This window comes from Dromaius novaehollandiae, chromosome 1 (assembly GCF_036370855.1).
Source record: "Dromaius novaehollandiae isolate bDroNov1 chromosome 1, bDroNov1.hap1, whole genome shotgun sequence".
NCBI classification, from domain to species: Eukaryota; Metazoa; Chordata; class Aves; order Casuariiformes; family Dromaiidae; genus Dromaius; species Dromaius novaehollandiae.
The window spans coordinates 94,239,164-94,257,433 of NC_088098.1; the positions used below are offsets into that span (position 1 = coordinate 94,239,164).

At 47.2% G+C, this 18,270-nt stretch overlaps 2 protein-coding genes across 6 annotated transcripts in view; one reads left to right on the plus strand and one right to left on the minus strand.

Annotated features, from left to right (window-relative positions):
* The window catches only part of NME7 (NME/NM23 family member 7), a 96,644-nt gene extending 95,570 nt beyond the window's left edge, over positions 1-1,074 (plus strand). For all 5 annotated transcript variants that reach the window (XM_064520736.1, XM_064520720.1, XM_064520734.1 and 2 more), the window contains one exon: positions 810-1,074. In XM_064520736.1, the coding sequence (XP_064376806.1) occupies positions 810-842 (33 nt within the window). In that variant the 3' untranslated portion in view covers positions 843-1,074. The remainder of the gene's footprint in view (positions 1-809) is intronic.
* On the minus strand, positions 886-16,333 carry ATP1B1 (ATPase Na+/K+ transporting subunit beta 1). The gene is made up of 6 exons (XM_064520751.1): positions 16,046-16,333; positions 13,371-13,499; positions 6,119-6,274; positions 5,149-5,333; positions 3,194-3,274; positions 886-2,293 (listed from the first exon to the last, which is right to left on the minus strand). Exons 1-6 carry the CDS (start codon positions 16,143-16,145, stop codon positions 2,027-2,029), a joined length of 918 nt encoding a protein of 305 aa, XP_064376821.1. The 5' UTR covers positions 16,146-16,333; the 3' UTR covers positions 886-2,026.
* Positions 16,334-18,270: the final 1,937 nt, after the last annotated feature.

Below are 18,270 nucleotides of genomic sequence, written 5' to 3' on the forward strand. Positions count from 1 at the left end.
AAGGTGAGATTTCAGCTACCTCATGTGCCTTGTTAGTGAACAGTCAAATACTTATGCTAAATGCTATGGTATACAACAGCTATGCTCTTGCATCTAGCAGCCAGCAGCAAGTTTACCAGATTTCTCTTCCAGTATGTGGCATTTTAATTATGAAGGCTCTTTGTCAAGCAGCTTGCTGTAGGAGAGTAATGTTTTGTCACTTCCCATGCAGAAATGCTCTCTGGGAATCTGCTTCAGACAGCATGAAGTGATCTTGACTCCTGCAGGAAGTTATCTATCTGCCAAGTTTTGTCAAGTCTCTGAGCAGCCCTGTCAGGTGTAGTCTGCTTTCAAAGCTGGGCTGTTTGCCCAGCAGGAACAGAGAACAAGGTGCCGCCACAAAACCATTTCTTCTCTTTTGTGACTTGTGCATTCTCCCTCCTCCCTTCTAGACCTGCACCACTTACCGCTAATAGCTGTTTGACCCTGCATTGACAATTAACATAAAAATTGTTTACTTACTACTACTAGAACATATGGCTTGTACCTCTAGACATGGAGAGCTTGCAGTGATGGTGAATACCTCATGCTTTCACTGAAGACTAGGCACCATGGGCATGTTTCCCATAATAGTCTGCTTAATGCATCAGTTACTTAGCTCAGGGGGAGAGCAAAGCAAATCATCAACAGCAAACCATGTTTAGAACTGATGCGTAACTCATTTGCTCAAAGTTGGCAGCAGTAGTTTATGGGAAACCCAGCACAAGTTTTACCTGTCTCCAGCTGAGGCACTCTGGAAATGATAAAGCTGTCTTTTATTTCTGAAATAGGTACAGTACTTTTTCAAGATTCTGGACAACTAACAGCCTCCATCCACACCCAAAGCAAAAGAAGCAGACACAAAACTGTGTTCATTCATTTATTTGTCCAATGTTTCAACCTGACTGAAATACAAGATCAACAAGAGCACTGTACTCCTGGCTATTATTACATGTTAGAACATAGAGTTTTGCACTTTAGACAACATTTAACACCATTCTATGGGGTCTGCATTGCTTTTATAAAGTTTAAAATAAAGATTTATTTTCAAACGTGTGACTTTGGTTTATTTCATACATTACACTTTCTTGCAGAAAAAATAAAATTGTACAACTGCATAAATATAAAATTCTTCCACCATGAAAATGGTTAAAACATTCAATAAAGACATTAGCACCACAGTGTGCGATGCCTCCAGCTGGGAAAAGAAAGAAAATATACAAAGCAAAGAGTTATGCCTATCACTCTGACCCAGGTCTCTCACACAGCATACTAGAGGATGAGGGAAAAGGTGGGGAGAGAGAGGGAGAGAGAAAGAAAGAAAAAGAGAGAGAGAGAGAGCGCACACACGCACATTCACTACAAAGCACAGTACACAATCATCTATTTTCTTTAGCTTCACTTAAGTTAGTTTCCCCTGCCACCCCTCCAAATAAAATACCCTAACACCACAGAAAAGTCAGAAGCCTTATGGAGTGCTGTTAAATATAGTCTCACAGGTGGGCCTTTCTTTTAAAAGGAAAAAAATAATTAATTAAAAGTAACATGCCAGTTCTAGTCCCATTGAGTATTTACACCTTGAACAGCAGAAGTCTTTGCTCACAAGTAGAAAACAGATACGATACATGGCTTGGAAAATGACCAGAGTATGCACCTATAGTACTGTACACTAAATAAAATACACAAGGCAGCAATACTTAGGGGCCAGAAACACTGCTTACTACAAGTCAGTTATGGAATCATAATTTACAGTAAAAATGGGCATGTCCCAAGGCTCAATTTTGTTTTTGTCATTTACAGTAGAATAAATATTTGTCGCTATTGCTACACTTTGTTTACATTCTAACCTAGTAAATGCAGAAAGCTAGTGTAAAGCATATAGATTACGTGTAGGTCCCATACGTATGACAGTTTGTTCAAGACTAGTAGGTTTGTTTTTTTGTTCTTTTTGTTTTTTAAACCTTTTTAAATGGCTAGGAGGAGGGGGGGGAAAGAGTTGTGCTTACAATCAGCTGCTTTTTATGTCGAATTTAATATCAAAACGTCCCTGGAAGCGGTCTTTGTCACTGTACTGGATGTTCTGCCCATAGGCCTTGCATTCCACACGCACTTCCACATCGTAGGTCAGGTTAGTGAACTGCACTGCCACCAGTGGCTGCAGGTATCGTGGCTGGAGGAGCTTGCCATAGTATGGGTAGTACTGCAGGGCAAAGCCAGGGAAGCCTCCCATCCCGTAGTACTCCACTGTGCCTATTTTGTCTGCATCTTCTTCTCTCTAGAGAGCAAGGAAAGAAAAAGAACGAGAGATAAATCATCTAAACGCTGTGTTTTGCAGGAATCTCTGTAGCATCAGTCTTTTCCATCAGGACAACCACCTCTCTTCGGGCATCACCAATCCTCATGACAGCGCAAGGACTGTCCTCATGGCGGAAGGGACACTTAGTACCTGTCTAGCCTGCAGCTACAAATAAGCGCCTCCCAGCATGCCTCATCCAGGAAGAGCATGGTGGGCAGGGGGTGTGTGTTTAAAAAGTCAACCACCTCTTTACATGTTCAGAAGCCACCGCAGCTTCCTGTCTCGCCAATGCACTGTCTTTGGCTTAAAAACCAAACCAACCAAAAAAAAACCCACCTCTGTTTCCCAGCCACATCATTTGGAAGCAACATGGCTCCCTTTGAGGATACGTTTCACTGTTTTCTGCCCTTATCCCTCTCTGTGAGGGCAGTGCTAACTGCCATCATTGGTGCGGATTTGAGAAACTGGCCTTACTCCTCTTCCTAAGGAGAAGATATGCCAAGTAAGAACCACCATAGTTGTCTGCAGAAAAGTAAAGGACTGAAGCTCTCATATTTTAACATCCTTTCCATCTGTACACTATATGAGGAGAATCAAGCAGAAAAGCATCTTGGCCAATACATGGTACCATTATATACATTGAAATTTTCATCCACTGACAGATACTGCCTTGTGAGCAACTCAGTATTAATAAGTATGGATTTAAGTTGATTTCCCTCTGTAAGAGTCTGTTTTAAAGATACATGGAAACATTTTTGCATTTCAACTTCAGGCTTTAAAATGCATTTCATTCTCAGAGACTGGTAACTAACATTCGGTACAGACTTAGCCAGTCCTTCCCTGCAGTTTCCTGACTCTGCTTTCCTTTATTTCACTTACCTTGGGACTGCAGTGGACAGGGATGAGATATGGGTTGTATTTTGCCATAACCTCTGGAGGGAGGCTCTCATTTACCGGAGCCTAGAAGAAAGCCAAAAAACAAGGGAATGTTACACTCTGGATGCTTCTCTGCAGACTGGTGCACCTTTGCAGAAGCAAAGCCCAACGGTACCAGACACATACAGTTACCTGGAATCCCTGCTAGCACAGTTTCAAGGGGCTGCAGCTATTAGTGATGGTTCTTGGGGGAGAGAGAAGCAGCATAATGCAACTAGAAGCAGTGTAAGTTAACCCAAGCAGAACTTTTGGGTTTTTTTCTGTTCTTACAGCTATACTGTTGTGGGTACCAAAGCAAGCAGTTCAGGGTATTTTTTATTTTGTCGTGTCATAGGGGAAGAGTTTCACTCTGGGGTGCTAGCTAGTAGGTTTTGTTAGTGCAAATCTCATGTAGTGGCAGAAAGACATGCTGTTTGCCACCTGTGTGTCATGTGAGCACAGTCAGAACTGGAACTGCACAGCAAAGAGCAAAAATGGGAGTCATACCCTGCTATTTCTGAACTTTGACACTCAAAGGCTCTAAGTATGTTAAGGAAAGCTGCAGAAGTCACTCAGATGTTGGTCCCCTAACAAGAGTAGTAGTTTTGCTTCACATCCTTGCAAATCTCAGGATCTGCTTTACAAACACCTTGCCCTATACAACAGCTGTAGAGTGGAGTGTAAAATGGGGGAAAGAAGCATTGCCTTGGATACGCACATCATTTCCAACTGAAATACCTTGACTACACCCCACTGTCCAAACTGGTCTGGAGCTCTGTAGAGGGCAAAGGAAGGAAGGTAGACACCCAACCCATCTCTTCCCCAGACCATCAAATGTGCAGATCTTATGTCATCCCACAGGTACCACATACCAAGCACAGTAAATTTCTGCTAAAAATTCATCAACTGTCTCTTACCAATTCAAGTAATTTCTCTTAGCACAGTAAAGTCTCCCTTTGAAGAAAAGTGTTCCTCAACACATGCTAACTAGACAGTACATTTCCCCTTCCTTTTGGCTACACTGATGAATGGTGATGAAGGGTGCTTAGCACACCATTTGCACTGTTCTCCATCCAGAAGATGGAGTGGGATGTTTTGCACAAAGCCTTATTCAATTACATGTTCTCTGCCAGTCAATTCTGAGAGAAATTTTTACTATTTAAGTCTGTTGAGAAAAAAAAGGTAAAAGCAGTTCCTGTTCAGAATAATGTCCTTTGACATTAGTGCAAATGTGCTATTAGGTGCAGCACAGAGCATGTGGGTGATGGCAGACATCCTACAGTGTGTGGAAAGTCACATTAAATGATCTAACAATCTCTTCACCTTTCTTTCGGTAAGATCTACACTGGACTCTCAGATGCTCTCTAGTATATCTTTATGCTTTATAGACTATGTATCAGTCTGATATCACTTAATATAGCACTACTTCATTTAATTAAGTGGTTTTAGCAAGGCAGGCAACTCTACACTGCCTGAGGAAAGAATGGAATAGATTGAAGCATGACAATTTACTTATCTTACTACAGATACAGTAGGTCTGGTGCTACCACATGGAAGCATATACAAAGTTAAAATGTTTTTTATCATTTAGAGAAACACCTTCTTAAAGCAATTCAGTTAGCAAGTTCAGCAAGGTAACCAGATAGCTAACCAGGAGTTAGCACTATGAGAGTTCATTGTTAATTGTTATCAATTTGCAGTATGCAGTTTCTGTAGCTTTTTAATGAAGAGTTTTTGCAAAGCCATTCATTCAAATCCTATCAAAGTTTCTCTTCCGCAGAATGTATTTAATACTAATCTTTCTCTAGCAACAGAAAAACAGTTGCTAAATGAATGACTTTTCCCAGAGTCACAGCAAGTCTGCAGCCAACTCCTCCTCCTTATCAGTAGCTTCTATTAGAAAGGGAAGAGATACTTGCCTTAGGTTTGAAGCCAAGAATTCTGTTAAGCTTGACTAGTATGCATGGTTTGCCATCCCTGTACCCAAAGGTTGGATCATTTATTCCAGAACAGTTTTCCAGCCATTCACGTTTGAATTTGCAAACCTTCTTCTGGCCTTGGACATCATTATATGGTCCTCTGTCTTTGTATTCAGCAGGTATATCTGCCATGGTGGGGGAAAGAAAAACATATGCAACGTGACCTTACAAAGCTTTCGTTTGTGAGGAACAGCAACATTTATGCTTCACTGTGTAGTTGGGATTTCCCACCTGTCCACACAGGATAAGGGTTACACCAGCTTCTAGAGGCTGACACCACAGATCTGCACCCAGCCACTCCCCAGTGTGTGGGCTGACCACAGAGAAGCAAGTTTGCAGAGATTTTGTTTTTTTAACTGAGGATTCTTCCAGACAACAAGAGAACAAGTCCATTCATAACACACTGGCTCAGAGATCTTTTGGCAGCGTTTACAGGAGGGCTCCAATTATAGATTTTGCATACATGTGAGGTGACAGGACTCATTTCACACTGTTACATATAATTGATTCATACCACCCAGAAGTTCTGCTGCATTGCATCAAGAGGATCCAAACAGGTATTAGCAAAGTCACCAGTAAAACCCCCATGGCTTTCAGAGAGGATATAAGGCCAGTGCCACATATTTTTAAGAGTCACTTGCAAGCTTCTCCAAGTGAAATTTGAAACTTCCCTACCTTGTATCCTCTGTAATAAGCTTCCAGATACATCCCTGGCCAAGTCTGGACTGTCCAAACTAATCATGTGACGAGCAGCCACAGGACTGAAACTAGAGGCTGCCAAAGTTTACTGATATGCTACCGGTTACAATAGAAGGAACTAATAACAACACAACTAACGCTCAGTTTTTGATGGAGGTGACACAGAGGCATTGGTCAGAGCCCTCAGCTCTGGGAAACAATCAAGACTTACCCCCACAGTCCTGAAATATTATGTTTTCAGTTTGCTGATCAGCGCTGTAGTCCTTTAAAAACTTCTCAAGGTTGCTCACATATGTCTCATAGCTCTTGGAATCAGTGACAACAAAGGAAATTTCTGTCTTTTGTACCTGGGGAACTTGAGTCAGTCCTAAGAAAAGCAAAATCAGGAAGATGATATTAAGTACGCCTCAAAGTTGCACAGCTTCCAGGCAGTGCTTTGCACACCAAGGACATAAAGCAGTCTGCTCATCTGTATCTTTCAGACTTCAGAATCCACACAAAACAGCTTAAACTCACTACAGGTGAAGTTCTGAAGAGATCTTATCTCTTGTCTCCAACAGCAGTCTAGAATCTTTGTCACGATGTTTGCATCACTAAGTAGATAAAAATCACAGAACCTGGAAGGGAGGCTATGAGATAAGCTTTTCCTCAAGGAGAACATTCAACTGCAGGTCATCTGCCCAATTCTGTCTCCTAGCCAAGTGAAGAGAAGCCATCTGCATGTTAGTAAGGCCACACCACAAAGGTCCACAGAAGCTATCCTACCTACCCCTAGTAGTTTGACTTGAAAGTCTAGAAGTTTACCTCTATGACTCCCAGCAACAACCTGTGCACACAGACTACATCAGAGCTGCCTGCTCCTGAACTCCTGCATGCTGGGTAGAAGACAATGGAGGTGCTCACAGCTCTGTAAGGTCTCTGCTCTTTACAATTCACATTTCCTTTGTGTAGTCTCCCTTACAGGATGCAGGACAGGAGATGCTTTCCCATCTACTAACTTCAACAGCCTGATCATTTTCTCTGGTCTTTTCATTCCTTAAACAGGTATTTCTGATCATTTTAAGCTCTCTAATCAGACGCACATCACTAAGTAGGTAAGTAGGAAATACAACCACACAGGAGAGATGTTTAAAACAGTCCTAGATTCTGGGCTGCTTAACTAGCTCTGCTCTAGACTTGAGGAGGAGGACTGGAAAAAGAATGTATAGGGAGCAGAAGGGACTAGATGCATGTTATTCCTATAGATAATGAAAAACACCAAGCCCTTTGATTGTAATTATGGGACCTAAAAATAGTCGCTCTTGCATGATGTTTAGGTTACACTTTAATTGAATGCATTGATGCATGGCTAATACTTAAGTTTAAAGTAATGGGAACCGGAGTTCATGCTGCTTTTGTGGCTGCCACTGTAATTACTACAGTCTCAAGCTCTGTTCAGTTTGTCACCTTCACTTTAGCAAGAACAACAACAAAAAAATAAAGTAGGGGAGCAGCATTCGCTTTGACAGCTTTCAGAAAAAGGTCTGTTGCCAGCAAGTTCCTTTAGTGCAAAACTCCAGCAGCTTAGCTAGCTGGCCAGAACCCACAGGAGCTTGTGACTCCAGCAATTTTTGCAAAGCCACTTGAGTGTTTCTGCTTAGTCCGGCCTCAAGCCAGCTCACCACTCCCCCCAGCCCTGCCTCCCCCCTTCCCACTGAGGTGGAATTTGTAACCTAGGACAAAGATTAGCTTTGTTCCCCTAAATACAGCTCCTAGTAGTCAAAGATAGTGAGACATCTAGCAAGTAGCTCATGGTTTCACATTTTATTCCAGGAAGCAGTTTTAACCTTCTCTTAAATCTCCCTTTAGTACAAATTGGCCACTTGAGTGCTGCAAGTTTAGAAACAACTTAGTACTCTCCACTAGCAGAATTCAGTCTTCCCCTTAAAGTCACTGAAGCTTTCAAACCCTTTTGAAGCAATTACTTTCTTACTTCACTAGTTTTTTTTTTTTTAATGTGTCTTTCTATAAATATATGAAATTAATAAAACTGAACCCAGCATTTTTAAGGACTTCAATCCCATCCTGCCAAGCTCTTCTTATATTACCACTCAGCTGGGAAGCTGCAGGCCCATGGTTAAAGTGACTATGTGGTATTACAGGGAAGGCAGGCCTCAGAGCCTCTCATGGATGTCTTCCTTGGAATTCAGGTTACAGGTATATCATTCAAGTATATAAAAATAAGCACAGCCAGGCTTTCTTAGATATTATGAAGTTTCTGTCAGACAGCTATACTATTGTGTTCAGGACTGCTAAAACCTCCAAGCAACTCCCCAGCTCTATTCTTTATCTTGTCCAAGACAAGATGTAAAGGCAGCCGTGATTGGCACAGCAAAGGTGAAGAGAAGGTCACCAAAATAAGCATTGTGGTATAGACTGTGGAAGCCATCTAATAGGTTATCCCTCCTCTCTGGTTAGGAGAGCCCAGCCACTGATGTTAAAAGCCAGCCCTCTGCAGACTCCCAACCTGAAGAGGGCCCATCTTGCAAGCCTTGGCAGAGCAGCACCAAGGCCTGAGCAGCACCTCTGTACAACTGCTCCAGCAGTCAACAGCCAGCCAAGAGAACAGCCATTCCTGGCCAGGTGCCTGGCTCAGTCTGTGGCAATAGCTGCTTTCACCCCAACTCTGAGCACTTTTTTTATTACAGGTGCTTAGATGAACCAGACTCAGTTGTGCTTTGGTATGAGGTGCTTGCTTTGTTTGGGACATGAACAGTGTCACTCAAGTCTTCCACTTACAGAACAGAAACAAGTAAAACCTTGTGAAGATGAAAGGCTTGTCCTGAAACTAGCTTTATCCTGATGAAAAAATGCATCAGGAGTTTCTGCTGCACCCTCCATCTTCACATGCCTGTGACTGACAGGACAGAGCCCTAAGCAGATATCTATTATTTCCCACCTCCCCCCCCATTCTGCATCTTCTGTATTTCCTATAACCAAATCAAGATCTTTGATGCTGTTATCAGAACAGCCCAATCAAGGAAAAGAACCCTCCCTAAAAAAAGAGGAATACTAAAGATGACAGAGGAGGAGATAATGTTTCTGAAGCTTCTGTAACCTTTCTGAAACCTACTCATCCTTCTGTCACCCAATTTCCCCCCCCCCACCCCCCAAGAACTAAAACAAGTAGGTGGGGACAGGGGGGAAGCTGTTTTAAAGCTGAGTCATTCCAGTGCTACCTAGCATGGGCTGGTAGACACACAAGGGAGTATGAAGTTTAGTTAGAAAACAGGGCAGAATAAGCTTCCTGGGGATTCATGCACATGCAGAAACCATTCATGAGCAAGCTCTATAGGGGAAAGAAATGAAGCCTTAAGTACTTCCATAGCCAGGAGTCCAAACCCTCTTGCCCCTGTCCCCAGCAATCACATTCTCTTTGACATAATTCAGCATCTCAGGTTATTACCAGAGATGTACTACAGTGTCCTGTATGATTATGCCATTCATCACACATGAAAGGATCAAATAACTATCATCAGAAAGCTACTTTTGTCTCAGAAATGCTGTTTCCACAACTGGCTCTTAAGAATATCTTGCTAGAAAATAAAATTACTACTTTCACTGACTGACACTATTTACATAAGTGATGAATGATGCCTTGAGTCTATATTCATGCACCACCTTGTGATGGCTTTCTAACTGTATGGATGTACCAAGCTAGCTTAAAGAAGTTTGTGAGAAGTCACTGAATTTGAGCTACAGTTCCACTTCTGACTCTTGCACATTATAGTCAGGTTTATTCAGTTTCATTTAAAACTAAGTTTTCCAGATAGACTTTATCATTCTAAGCTACAGGAGCAAGACTTTAAAGGGAAGAAAAGTGTCCTGAGTGAAGGGGCAGAAACTAAAAGTGGGAGGTCAAGCTTGTTATTAGGAACCATTACATAAGTCAATAGTAACTACTGTTGCTTCATAATGCAGTGCTAATTTCTAGTACCATTTAATCATTTAGAGTCTAAACACTGCCAGGGTGACACAGACAACAATGGTAGCAACCACTGTACAACTCCTACTTACACATCCCCTCCTGCCCCCAAGCCCACTAAACAAGAATAGATAAGAGCCTCCATACTAAATGGCATCCTTCTAGACTTCTAGTCACCTTTTACCTTACCCCTGAAGTGTAAAAAGGGGTGGATGCAAGTTTTCTGATGCAGTGAAGTTGCATGGTGGGAAGGCAGATAGTATCTCTGGAGCTTGGCTTCAGATATTTTCACACTTGGGTGCCAAGAAGAGAGACAGAAGCAGAAAAGCATGACTTTGCAGGAGGGGGCATAAGCTCTCTGCAACTTTCCTGCTACCCTCAGTTTCATCTCCCTGCTGCTATCTGAGCAAAATAAGCCAAGTGGGGAATATGCACCAGAGAGGCCTTTTCCATTACACATTGCACAGGCACAGCAGTGCAAATCAGCATTTAGGAGAGCAGGGACATTTGAAATCCCCTGACTTGAGCAGGGATTTTCCTTTGCAGCCACCACTTAAGAAAAGCCTTATGCAGTAGTGAGCTCTTGCCCCTACACCAGCTATAGTGAAGTTATACTGCATTTCACAGGATGAACACCACAAGATGGCAGAAATACACAGCCCAATTTAAGTCAGGGGGTGGTTTTTTTTTTTAAATCACTTAGTACACTGAGAGGCAAGGTCCTCACACCTCCCTAACAGCAGGACAGTCCTGTGCTTAAAGCAGAGTCTGAGCCTGCAGCACACATGGAACTGTACTATGGTAAAGGCTGGAAAATGAGGTAAATTGCACTTCCCCCACAACAAAGGAAAAAAGCATACCATGGAAAGGTACAAAACTCAGCTTGCCCTCAAGCTGTGCATAGCATTGCTGTTCCTGTTGTGTTCAGTGCAGGAACCAATTAGCATATTAATGACATCTAGCTACAAAAATAGCCTTTTATGGCTTTCAGTGTTATATCCATGTCAGTAACACTCAAAGTATCCTGTAGCTTCTGTTGCTGTTAAAGTCTCTTGTATATCAGAACAAGAATACTATAGGAACCCCTGCAACATTCTCCTGCAAGTCTTAGAGAGTTCAGTCTCCCTGCTTTGCTGACCATTTTCGGTTGACACAAAAGTGACTTGGCCAAGAGGAACACTAGAACTGGAACAAAAGACAGGTTTTCTAGAAAACCTGGGGTCCTATCAAGCTGCCAATATACTTATTTAGTTTGTTCAGATCATGGTTATTTTGCAACTCTCACCATGAGAACAGGAATTAAGAGTTTCCTTGATGCTCTGTTTTTTGTAGTTCATGGTCTACAGGGGTTCCAGCTCATGGAAAATTAGATACTCACTTGATGCAAGAGCTGACAAGCCTGCACATGTGTTCCTGGCCAGAGTGCAGTTCTGCTTGCAGCACAGGGCAAACCCCTCCACAGGAGGGGAATAGAGAGATTGCTGACCTCCTCAAAATAGTCCACACAGCAAGTCCCTGCAATGTTAATCTTAGTCTTGATGAAAGCCTGTATTAAAAGGCTACTTTTAATGCATCATCTAACACAGCTACTGTACTACAGGATCTTATCCCTAATTCATCCTTATCTGTAGTAACAGTCATTGCATGAGGTCCTGCAAAGACCCTGTGCTGTTACCAGCTATTTAAGTTGTATGCACATGCAAGTGCTGTTGTTGCAGCTCCATTTAAAACCCTTTATTGGCAGCCCACTACAATATATTCAAGGAGCTAGATTTTGTTCTGCTAATTTCATTGCACATTCCAAAAGGCTGCTCCGAATTGAAGATATCATTGACAACCTTTTCATTCTTCCTCCATTTTGATTTCTGTAGTATACACTAGAACAGCATCTTGAAATCCAGATCCAGTATTTTTGAAACATAAGACTAGTGCAATATACAATTAAGAGATGACTAAGTATCTTCTGCAGGCTTGTCTTTTAGAGAATTTTTACTTCAGAGTTGCTTTGAAATTAGACTTGCACAGTTATCACACAAAGCTGACTGTTCACCTACAATGAGTAATTATGTGACATCAGGCTAAACAGCAAGGTCTATCTGGACAGGACCCAAGATCCATGGGCTTCCTTCTCTTAATTATTTCACATCTGGTGAGACCACTGGGCTTCAGCTGGGGAAAGATATTAAAAAAATAGCTACTGCACCATTAGCCATGTTGGTGGTTCAGATGCACCTAACTGCTCTGGTCCGTATCAATGACAATTTAGTTTTTCTTGCAAGTGTCAGAGCCCAATGTAGAGGTGGCAACAGCTGCTTTCAGTGCTGAAGACAGCATTTACCCCAGCCATGGGGTTAAGAAACACCACACAAGCACAAGCAGTTCCAGTCTGTTCCATATTTAAGAAGTGCCGGTGGAAAAGCACTTATCTGAAAGAGATGATTCTATGCTGAGAAATAACGCCATCTGGTAAAGGTAAGATTCCCTGTGTTGCTACAGCAGGAAATAATCACAGTATAGCATTGTCAGCAGCAGGGCTGTAAGACACTGTATGACACCAGAGCCAATTTCTGTGGCTACAAGCCATCAGCTTCCCAATTGTCACTTCAATACCACTGTTATTAAAAGCTTCTGAACTGTTTTACAGAGCAACTGGAGACAGATCATTAACATCCCCAGTGCCAAGCAGCCTCAAGGTCATTTGTAATGTGGGAAAGCCGCAGTTGCGCAGCTCCCCCACACATGCTGTGTGAGCAGCCGCTGGCTGCAGAGGGAATCAGACAGCACAGCAGAGCCCAGCAGGCAGAGCTGGGAGCCTGTGGTGATGGCTAGCTGCTCCATTTGCCCCTACCCAAGGCAGACTGGCTACAGACATTACTCAAGTGGTTATTTTAAGCAGAGACTTTCATTTAATAGAGACGGGTTGTGCATCAGATGCTACCAGACCCACCCCCAAGCCCCCATTGCACAGTCAAGTGAAATACCCACTAGTAAATGCTATTTCTTCTAGATCATGCAATATAGTTCAGTGTTAATCAATACCACTCAGTGAACACATCTGGAATTCATACTGTTCCCCTTCCTTCTCCTGTCCCTCAGGTTTTACAGATGAGGCTAGCATTTACCATAGCCCTCTCACTTAGCCACTGGGAACACAGTGGCTACAAAGAAAGAAAAACAATACAACTTTGTAAAGTTTATTCCCAAGTGAAGCCTCTGAGCCTCAATCCATTGCTTTGGTTTAGAGAAGCAGAGAGCAGCAATGCAGGTTTAAGTTCCTCTTAGTCAGGAGGAACATTTCATGTGATGCAACTTCTAATTTGAGCAGGACTGTCTTCAAGCCCCAGTACTTTTAACACAGAAGGCTGAGAACATGCCCACCCCCTGCAAATGTGTTGCTGCAATGAGATGCTTATTTCATCCTCCTTCTTGAGGTGAGTAACCAAACCGCCTCCCCAGAGCAGCTTGCACCAAGTCAAACACAGGCCTCCTATTTAATTACCTGGAGGCGCCACTCGATCCTGATATTTGGGTTCAAATTCACTGACAGTAAGCAACATCACTTGGATGGTCCCAATGAATATACCTGCCAGGCAACCGTAGAAGATCACATAGAAGAGGAGGATTTTAACTGCAAGAGAGCATAAACAGAAAGATGAAATCAAATTGAGCCCTCAGGACAGTCACATGTTTCCAGACAAAACTTCAACCTTCACCACTTGCAAAGAAGAGCCCAGCGCACTGAAATCAGATGTCAAGCCCTGCTGCAGAGGCATGTGTTTAACAGTGAGATTATGCCTATGATGCACACAGCCAGAAAATTTAAGTCACACTCCAGTTGTTCTGGGCATGGGGCAGGCAGGGTAAAAAACCTCTGAACATCCAGAAACCCATGAATCAGGACTGAAGATTGAAACATGTTCTTCCATATTTTAAAGAAACCCATCCCTCAGCTGACCCAGCACTACCAGCAAGCAGCATTACAGGTGACACTGTCAGTGAAGCAAATGCCTAGTGCTGGTCAGGCATACTACAGGTCTGCTCTGAAGGACACCTATTCCACACAGTGCTGGGCCTCAAAGCTGTTTCCAGAGGAATCTACCATAACAGGTTCACACAAGCAACTGTAAAGTCCAATCTGCTCTAGCAATTCAGACTGCCCCTGTGGTCTTTAATGGAAGCAAGAGAACCGGGCCCTGAATAAGCTCTAATACTTTATCTTCAATGTAGGAAAGTACCTAGACTTGTCACATTACCACACATTTACCAGTGCTTGGTTACAACAGCACTCCAACAGTGCTCATTCAAATTAAAAATAGTGAATTATGTAATAATGAAAGATTAAATTTAGTTTTGGTCTAAAGGGAGATGCCTAGGATAATCTTAGCAGGCGGAGTCCGAAAATGCAGCACTGCTCAGAATCTGAATATCAGTTACCAGTTTACAAGGATTATCTCAACTGATTAACTGCATAGTAACATGCCGTACTAGGCATCACCAGGCAGTCTACGGGAAGGATAAGCCAGTCCATGCCAAGCAACTGTATGCTAATCAGGCAACAGGAACAAGCAGGCCAGCGTAGAGGCCAAAGAGTACTTGAAAAAATCCTGCTTGATCTCAGAGTGTCCTAATCTAACTGTAAACCTAAAACAAGAGATATATTTGAAGGACTGGAACAGATACAAGGGAGGAGGGGAAAAAAGCAGTAGGTAAAAGTATTCCTCCTCCCACAAGCCATCATAAAAATGCTTCATTAGCAGAGAAGCCTCCCGATTAAGGCAGTCAGTTCTGGTTGATTTCATTTCAAGTCTATGACAGAAACATGAGCAGGTGGAGGCAACCAGCGATAAAGGCTGAGGGACAGCAGCAAGAGAGGCACTCCATCCTCTCTTCCTCATGGGCACCAGAGGTAGGGGAATCAGGGTTCACAAGTTCAGCTCAGTGTCATAATGCAGTGCTCCAGGAGTTAAAAGCACTCTTTGGTATCCAAGCAGCGTAAAGCCAATGGCAGTGACGTCAGAGACACTCGGAAATTTTTTCCAGAGCACAGTCATAGGAGGTGCTGTTGTAACAAGCCAAACACAGATGCTGTTGTCTGCAGCATAATGCCTTTGAGTTTTGTAACATCAAAAGGCAAACGCTGGGAGGTAGCTTATTTAATCAGTCTCCCAGTCAGGATGCTCTTAACACCACAGACACCTAAAAGGACAGAGGCGCTCCCAGGTTTCAGACAGCGTACAGCCCATTGAGCTAGTGACCAAGCATGATGGGGCGGGGGGGAATGAGAAACGGCTTCCCGCAACAGGTAGGCTTGTAACAGAGGAGCGGAGCCCTCAGCCTGCGACTCGGGTCCGCAAGCCGCGGGCTGCCCCGGGCGGCCAGGCGCCAGCGCTGGGAAAAGGACCCGGTCTCGCGCCACGCCTCAAGCGCCGCGCAGCCGCCTGCACCTCGGGAGCGCAGCGCACCTGTCCCTGCGCGCCCGCAGCCAGTGCCGCGCACGTAGGGATACAGCAGAGCTGTCCTAGCCCGCCCGCACCGCTAGAGCTGCCGGCTCCGGACGCGGCACCTCCACCCGCCCCGCCACAACGGGGCCCGAATTCAACGCCGCGGGGGCAGCACGCAGCCGGCGGCAGCCGGGGACCGGCTATTTGCTTAAAAGAAACATTAAAAGCCTCCGAGTCTCCAAGGGCTGTTTGTGCAGCACCGAACAAATACATTCAGTCACTGCGGCACATACATCTCCTCGTCGCAGGAGCTACAAAAGCCAATTGTTCCCTCACGCCGAGGTAAAATTAGCTCCGCTTCCTCTTTTTCGAGGAGCAGACCGAAAAAAAAGGGAGAAGCCGGCAACCTCGCGCCCTCCCCCCGCCGCGATGCGCGGCCGGAGCCGCCCGCCCGCCGCCGCCAAGGAGACCCAAGGACGCGGCGCCCCGCCAAGGGCACCGCCGCCGCCCCACCTGGGCTCGCCCCACCGCCGCCTCACGGCCCCCCGCGGGCTGCGGCGGCGCCAACGGCTCGCGCCGCGCGCAGGCTGCGGCGGCGCGGCCGTTACCCCCCCCCCCCCTCCCGCCCAACGGCCGCAGCCCGCCGGGGTGGGGGGGGCGGGGAAGGGGGTTAAGCGGCGCGGCCGTGCCGCAGCGCCCGCCGCCCCCGGCCCGCGTCCCGCCCCGCACTCACACCAGCTGCCCCCGGTGCGGCCCAGCAGCTCCTTCTTCTCCGAGTTCCAGATGAACTTCTTCCAGTTGCCGTCGCCGTCCTTCGCCTTCCCGCGGGCCATGGCGGGCGGGCGGGCAGCGTGGGTCGGCCCTCGGCGGGCGGCGCGGGCAGACCCCTGCGGGGCTCGACGCCCCGCGGCACCGGGAAGGTCGTGGGGGGCGCCCGCCCGCGCGGCGAGGCGGCCCTAGACGGGTCGGGGCGCGCGGGGCAGCGGCGGGAGCTGAGCGGCGCCCACCGGGCACGGAGCAACAGCGCTCCCCCACCTGCCGCCGCCCCTTCATATAGACCGCCGGCTCCGCCCCCCGCTGCCGCCGCCAATCAGCGCCGGGAGAGCGCCCCGGGGGCGGGGCGGGGCCGCGCGGAGGGGGCGGGGCCGCGCGGAGGGGGCGGGGCCGCGCGGAGGGGGCGGGGCCGCGCGGAGGGGCGGGGCCCTGCGTGGGGCTCGGCGACCGCGGGAGCCGCGCCGGGGCGGGCGGTGGGGGGGCTGCGGCGCCCCCTCCGGTACCGGGGGGCCGGGCCGGGCCGGGTCGGGCAAGGCAGGGCCGCACCGGCACGCACCCGAGCTCTCCCCTGCAGCGCGGCGGCGGCCGGCGCCGGGCGGCTAGAGCACGTGTGCGCCTGTGGCTGTGCAGGCGTGGGTGTTCTGTGGGTGCACGGGGGTGTGCCCCTGCGTGTATGCATGTGCGTGGGTGTCCCCACACGTGCATGCACGCGTCTGCCTGTGCGTGCACACGGGTGTGCTTGTGCATGCACGGCGGTGTGCCTGTGCATGCATGTGTGCACGCTCACACACGTGCATGCATGTGCGTGGATGTGCATGTGTGCGTGCATGCATGTCCATGCACGTGTGCACGCGTACACACAGGCTGGCAGCGCGGGTGCGTCCCCTCTCCGCCCCCTTTTGCCCAGCGGACAGCCTGGGCCTTGCGGCCCCCCACTCTCCCCTCAGCTGTGGCTCCCCCCAGGGCTGCCCCAGCCCCACCAACAGCCCCGAGCCCCCCGGGGGTGCCCAGTCACCTCTCCTGCTGCAGGCACCCTGGCGTTGCACCCCGCCAGCGCCCTCCCCTCCTGGTGCAGGTGGTTGTGGCCGTATCTGGCTGGGGGGGACAGGGCCGGGGAGGCCCCGCGAGCTGTTGTAACCACCCTGCTCTGGGCTGTGTTGCAGCCGCCTGCCCGGTGCGAGGCCTGCGGAGGCCGGGCTGCCAAGCCGCCCCCGCCGTGGCAGGGCCGTTTCGGCTGGGCGCTCAGCATCGCCGTCCCTCCGCCCTTGTCCTCCTCCCCGGCACGGCGGGCCTGGCGCCTGCTCCCAGCCCCGCTCCGCTCCGCTCCCTCACGTGTAACATGGCTGCTGAATATTTAATGCAAACAGCGCTCTCTTCCCGCCGCCGCCGTGGCGTGTTTGCGCTGGAAGCACCTGTCTGGAGGGGGAGGGAGAGGCAGGGCCGGCACCGGGGCGGGAGGGGGGCCGCCAGGGGCCCACGTGCCCCCACGCAGCCCTGCAAATGTTTTACAGCAAGGCTAGTATCGCTTGCCCGGTTTGCTCGGGGGGGCACCGGCACACTGGGAGCGGGCGACGCACCGCGTTACCGTGTGCCCCAGGCAGAGGCGAGCTGGGGGAGGCCTTGTCCCGACCGACCTTGCAGCCGGCACCCAAGGGCCACGGCATCCTGCCCCAGGAACGAGACTTCTGCCTCGGCTCTCATCCTTCCTGAATGGTGCTGCTACCTGTCAGGAAAGCAGAAAAAAAGGTAAAAAGGTATTTTAATGCGCCATTAAAACTGTCAGTTTAATCTATTCCATGATCAGACATATCTAACGAACCTTGATCCCATGGTATCATTACGAGACAGTTGAAGATACATGTGCATCTTACCTGTGTGTCTCTATATCATAACTGGATTTATTTTAACTCTGAATTTCCTATTTAGTTCCAATAACATATTGCACATATTTTCTTGCCTTTAAGTTACTGACATGTCCTCTCAACTTCAAGTCCTCTTTTTTTTTTTTTTTTTGTTCTGGGAAGCTAAATGAATACCTATAGGCTAGTCCTTTCTTGGTATCTCATAGCAGGTGCATGTTCTGCAGGTCACTGGAGAATGACCTAGCCTGAAATTGCGGTCTGACTAATCAACCTCAGCATGCTCTTCTTGAACCTCAAGAAGAGGTAGTCGGGCCACCATAAC

Bases quoted from the DNA above. Each gene is read 5' to 3' on its own strand.
- ATP1B1 (XM_064520751.1), bottom strand. From the start codon at position 16,145: ATGGCCCGCGGGAAGGCGAAGGACGGCGACGGCAACTGGAAGAAGTTC. The intron at 5,334-6,118 runs GTAAGTCTTGAT...CCACCATGGCAG, and splicing joins AATATTTCAGGACTGTGGGG to ATATACCTGCTGAATACAAA. The intron at 2,294-3,193 runs GTAAGTGAAATA...CTTGCTCTCTAG, and splicing joins CTGTCCACTGCAGTCCCAAG to AGAGAAGAAGATGCAGACAA.